Raw genomic sequence first — 6,000 nt, 5'->3', positions numbered from 1 at the left:
ATCACTTGAGAATAGCCTGAAAACTAAGTGCTACCTCACTGACTGGAAAATGGATCACAGATTTCTGACTGTGAATCAGAATACGTCAAATTTTACGCTGTGTCCCAGAGATCAAACCTGCGCACTTACGGAGGGCTCTGGTGGGAGACGATTCACAACCAACATATACATTTATCACACTCTTAAGGGCTGGTTGAAAGGGTTGACACAGATTTTTGGCAACAGGTTATAGGTATGTTTTACTTAAACTAAAAAATATACTACATCATTCTTCCCTTTTACTCTAAGTTAATGTCAGTATCATAATAACTGTTTGCAGGTAGTTAACACGACCATGCCCCCATACCTCGGGGTGAGGTTATGCAAAATGAATCCACAGCCTGACCTGGCTCCACTGAAGTCCATCATGTTCGGAGGGTCAGTGATGGACCCTGCCACGCAAGCGGAGGTGCAGAGCAAGTACAACGTCACGGTAGCGCAGGTGTACGGCATGACGGAGATGCTCATGACCATGGGCTGCGACTATACAAAGCCTACGCCGCTAGGTTCCGTGGGACAACCGAGGCGGAACGTCGAAGTCAAGGTATGTGCAGCTCAAGACTTTCTGTCCAAAAGTACTCGCTCATTTGTTATACACAAAAGGCTAATCCGGGTAAGCTACCCTAGCATCAGCTCTTTGATTACAAACTTTTCCTTCAGTTTACGTACTCGTGAAGTAAGTGAAGACATTTCTTTGTATTAGTCTCTTATTCCGCTTTACATACCTCCGTCGATACAACTCCCACGAAACATTTTTAAAGGCAGAGAATACTTAATGTGATTAGTTTGATATAGGAACATATGCTTTTATAGGGTCGGAAATTGTTCATTTCTGTTACGAGAACATTAAAATCGAAGCAAGTCCCTAACTGTTTCGCTAATATTACTACTTATGTTATTAACTACGAATTTCACTGGAATTTCAAGCACCATGGCCTATGTACATACGCTATCTATCCAGAAAGTTCCCAAACAAGTTCTCCAACAAAACCTGCGATGTGAGGTGAAGCAGTTAGGCTCTGGAAAAGAAGTCAAATACATGAACGTTTACGGCAAGCAGGTGGCCTGCCTTGACCTACTCGCGTTTCCAAGAATACTGAGATGGCCTCTGACGGGACACCAAAATCTTGATGAAAACACATTTATTTACTTTCCAAGAAATCGACCACTTCCATCAGGCTGGGTGGATATTTGTATCGCGTTTAAAAAACCGGGGTTTTTAAAAATAAAATACAGAACGTAGATACGTTTGAACATTTTATATCGGTTGTTCCAATGTGATACATGTACCTTTGTGTACTTATCATTTCTGAGAACGCATGCTGTTACAGCGTCATTACCTGTAGATACCACATTAATGCAATAAATGCTCAAAATGATGTCCATCAACCTCAATGTATTTGGCAATACATCTCCGGACAATCCAAGCCAAGGCACACTCCCGACTCCATCTCCTGAAGCTTCTTTCCGGCCGTACGTGGGGTCTGGACCCCTCCACTATCCTCCACACCTATAAATCCCTCATCCGCCCTATCCTTTGTTACCCCCATCCGGCCTGGATCTGCGCCCCCCCCCTACCTTTTATAAATCCCTACAAATCCTTGAACGCCATGCTCTCTGCCTCACCTATCGCATCCGTCTCCCCTCCCCCATGCGGATCCTGTACAATCTCATTCCGTTCCCCCACCTCCTCCTTTTCCTTGAAAGAATATGGATCCTGTACACCTCCCGCAAACTCGATTCTCCTCACCCGCTTGTCTCGCCCATCCTCTCCCACCCCCACCCACTGCTGCGCCTGTTTTCCCACGTCCCACCCAGTCTCCTTCTCTCCACCCTCCTTACCCTCTCCCAAGGAGGATTCCGCGAGCTCCCCCTCCCTGATGATGTCCTCCTCCCCTCCATCTACCCCTCCTATCAACTTTGATCCTCCTCCCCCCGCCACTTCCTGTGTACTTTCCTTTAGGCACCCTCCCTCCCTTCCTCTCCCTTCTCTTTCCTTTTCCCCCATCCCCCTTCCTCCACCCCTCTACCCCCGGGCTTCCCCTCCCCGTTCCACCCTTCCCCCTATTTCCCCTGCCCATGGCATCTCTGCTCGCCCCTCTCCCTCTCCCACCCCCCCCTCCTCCTCTCTTGGCAGGTCCCTGGACTCGTACACGCTCAGTGGACTTTCGCGCGTTGGAGATCATCGCCATCAAAGTCTCGTGTGTTTGCCTTCGTTTTGTGTTTAGTGTTCTTTCGCTGTCACGCCTCCACTGTTCACGTGTGCCGTCGCAGTCATCCGTGTTATGTGCGTCGTGTCAACAAGTGTTAGTGTTTTTTTTTTCTCGTCCAGTGTGCAGGGCTTCATGTTTATTATTTTTTGTATCTACATTTTTTGCCCGCCGTTTTTATTGTATTGTCTGTGTCACCTATATATCATATTATTGTACCACTTAAAGCTGAAGAGCAGTGTAATATGCTGCTGACAGCCCGCCTGTATGAGGTGATTAAAATTACAATAAAGAAAAAAAAAATTGCGGAAAAGGCCGATATCGTGTTGATGTATGGCTATTGTGATCAAAGTGCCCAAAGGGCATGTGCTATATATGCTGCTCGGTATCCTGGACGACATCATCCAAGTGTCCGGACCGTTCGCCGGTTAGTTACGTTATTTAAGGAAACAGGAAGTGTTCAGCCACATGTGGAACGTCAACCACGACCTGCAAAAAATGATGGTACCCAAGTAGGTGTTTTAGCTGCTGTCGCGGCTAATCCGCACATCAGTAGCAGACAAATTGCGCGAGAATCGGGAATCTCAAAAATGTCGGTGTTGAGAGAATGCTACATCAACATCGATTGCACCCGTACCATATTTTTATGCACCAGGAATTGCATGGCGATGACGCCAAGGTACTTAAGGGTGGGGGTGAGGGCGATAGGACGGCCATAGATGGTGAGATAGAAATCAAGGAGGCGGAAGGAAGGGGTGGTTTTGCCTACAATGATCGCCTGGGTTTTGGAGGGATTGACCTTGAGCAATCACTGGTTACACCAAGCAGTGAACCGGTCAAGATGGGATTGGAGAAGGTGTTGGGAGCGCTGCAGGGTGGGGGCAACGGCAAGGAAGGCGGTGTCATCGGCAAACTGGAGAAGGTGGACGGGGGGTGACGGCACTGGCATGTCCGCCGTATATAAAAGGTACAGAAGGGGAGAGAGGACGGAGCCTTGGGGCACACCGGCGGAGGGAAAAAAGGTGTAGGAATCCGTGTTATGGATGGTAACGTAGGAAGGACGGTGGGAGAGAAAGGAGCCGATCAGATGGACGTAGTTAATGGGACAGGCGAAGGTTTGGAGCTTGAAGAGGAGACCGGAATGCCATACACGGTCATAAGCACGTTCGAGGTCCAGGGAGAGGAAGATTGCGGAACGACAGGAATTAAGCTGTTCGGGAAGGAGATGAGTGAGGTGAAGGCGAAGGTCGTCGGAAGAGAAGGACGGCCGAAAGCCACACTGGGTAACGGGAAGGAGGCGGTGCTGGCGGAGATGCTGGTGGATGCGGCGGGTGAGGATAGATTCCAGGACCTTGCTGAAGACCAAGGTAAGGCTGATGGGATGGTAGGAGGAGACGGCGGACAGCGGTTTACCAGTAAGGAACATGGGGATATGGGAGGTTTTCCACAGGTCGGGGTAGTAACCGGTGGACAGGACTACATTGTAGAGCCTGGCCAGGGTGGAGAGGAAATAGACAGGAGCTTCACGAAAGTGACGGTAGGTGACACGATCGTGACCAGGAGCAGTGTTGCGTTTCGTGCGGAGTGTAGCAATGAGATCCTGTGTAGTGATAGGGGCATTGAGTTCCGTGTGTGCAATGTTGCCCAGGTACTGGAAACCAGGTGCGAGGGGAGGGACGTGTGTGTGTGTTTGAGGTGTACGGTCGCTAAACAGCGGGGTCATCAGCGCCCAAACGCATAAAAACAGGAACACATGCAGTGAAGGGACTAAGACGGACAGCGAACAAGGAGTACGGCTAAAAGAGACAGACCTGACGCAGTTTCAAATCCTCATATACAGAGGCAAAACAAGAGGAGAAGGAACACACGAAAAGGGAAGGGAAACAAGGAAAAGAGAACAGAAACCGAAGGGAAACAAGGAGGTAATCGTGACTGGCTGACCCTTACCTAAAACCTGGGTGAGCCAGTCACCCAGCAGCACATTAAAACCCTCTCCCTAAAATCCGAGGCAACAAATTGGACAGGACACAAAACCGTAAGACCTTAACTACAGTAGTGGCGTCATCTTGTAAAATAGAGGGCAAATCCGGTGGCAAAGAAACCACCGCCCTCTGAGGGGAGGGACAGAGGTGTCAGTTCAATCATGGACATCCGGGAAGAGGGAGTAATCGAACTGGGGATCATCGGGGATGGAAAAGAGGCAAAGTGATTGGCCTTACTAAGGGTGTCAGGGAAGGGGTGATCATCATGGAGAAGAGGATAGTAGGGGGATGGTTTAGTTCCGGTAAGGCGACGGAAGGCTGACCAGAACTTGGAAGAGTTTATATGTAGGGTAGCATTTAAACGGGTGCATGTCTGTCGCCAGTCCCGGGGTTTCTTAGCCGTGAACAAATTTCAAATGTGTCGCTGGAGTTGCCGGTGGTGTCGGAGTGTGTCCGGGTCACGCGTATGGAGGAAGGCACGGTAGAGATGGCGGGATTGACGGAGGAGGAGGATGGCCTGTGGGGGTAAGGTAGGACGGTGGGGGTGGATGGCGACAGTAGGGACGTGGGCCTCCACAGCCTCAGGCAAGGTCTGCTGGAGAAAGGAGGCGGCATGGCTTACATCGTCAGGGTGGTGGTAGGTGAAGGGGTGGCTATCGATCTGGTTGGAGAGGGTATCCTGGTAGGCATTCCAGTTGGCACAGGAATAGTCATGGACGTACTTTGGGGGAGGGTTATTAAGCGGGTTGGGGTGGGGGCGACGACCGTCTGAAACGGTAGGAGGACAGGGAGATGGTCGCTACCAATAGGCTCCAGGACATCCACCGTTATGCGGCCAAGAAGGTTAGGGGAGGAAAGGATAACATTGGGAGTGGAGTTGGATTCGGGACGGGTGTGCTGGGGGATGTGGATGAGGTCGCCTTGAAGGGAGGAGAGAAACCGATGCCACCACCGTAACAGGGCGGCGAAACGACTGTGGATGTTAGCCGGCCGGAGTGGCGCTACAGTCTGGAACCGCACGACCGCTACAGTCGCAGGTTCGAATCCTGCCTCGGGCATGGATGTGTGTGATGTCCTTAGGTTAGTTAGGTTTAAGTAGTTCTCAGTTCTAGGGGACTTATGACCACAGCAGTTGAGTCCCATAGTGCTCAGAGCCATTTGACTGTGGATGTTGAGGTCGGCAGCGATCACGTAGGAGGAGAAGGTACGGTCAGTGTGGGAGAGGAAGTCGAAGGGAATAGGGACGTTAGGGCGGACATAGATGGTGGCGCAGGTGACGGTAAGACCGGGGAAGAAGAGACTAAGGATCAGGCGTTCGGTGGGGTCGGGAAGGAGAGGTTGGAGCCAAACCGGGATCTGGCGGTGGTGACCAATGGCAACTCCACCACGCGCAATCGGGAGGGGATTATCGGAGCGGTGAAGGAGGTAGGGCAACGTGTGGACGGTGTGGTGGGGTTGGAGGAAAGTTTCATTGAGGAGGAAGGCATCCACGAGGTTGGTGGCAAGGGTGTGCAGGAAGAGGTTCTTGTTGGCGGGAAGGAAGCGGATGTTGTTGAAAAGGATACGGTGCTATCGCGCCTTGACAGGGATTTAGACAAGGGTGTCAAGAGGGGAGAAGGTGAAATGGGCCTGATTGTTGGAGTAGGTGGCATACATTTTTAAGTGGAAAATGGAACAGGCGGCGAGCGAGACCTGTTGGAGGGTGTGAGAACGCTGGAAAGGGTGGACGTTTTGTAGGACAATGGTGAGGAACCTGATGATGTCCTCAG

The 6,000-nt window shown here is 50.9% G+C and overlaps 1 protein-coding gene across 1 annotated transcript in view; it reads left to right on the top strand.

The window, feature by feature from the left end:
- The first annotated feature begins 325 nt into the window (after positions 1-325).
- LOC126199131 (luciferin 4-monooxygenase-like) overlaps positions 326-6,000 on the top strand; it is a 28,661-nt gene continuing 22,986 nt past the window's right edge. The window contains exon 1 of the mRNA XM_049935886.1: positions 326-583. Within this exon, the coding sequence (XP_049791843.1) occupies positions 335-583 (249 nt within the window). The 5' untranslated portion in view covers positions 326-334. The remainder of the gene's footprint in view (positions 584-6,000) is intronic.

This window comes from Schistocerca nitens, chromosome 8, assembly GCF_023898315.1.
Source record: "Schistocerca nitens isolate TAMUIC-IGC-003100 chromosome 8, iqSchNite1.1, whole genome shotgun sequence".
NCBI lineage: Eukaryota > Metazoa > Arthropoda > Insecta > Orthoptera > Acrididae > Schistocerca > Schistocerca nitens.
This window is presented reverse-complemented; position numbering and strand designations above follow the sequence as displayed.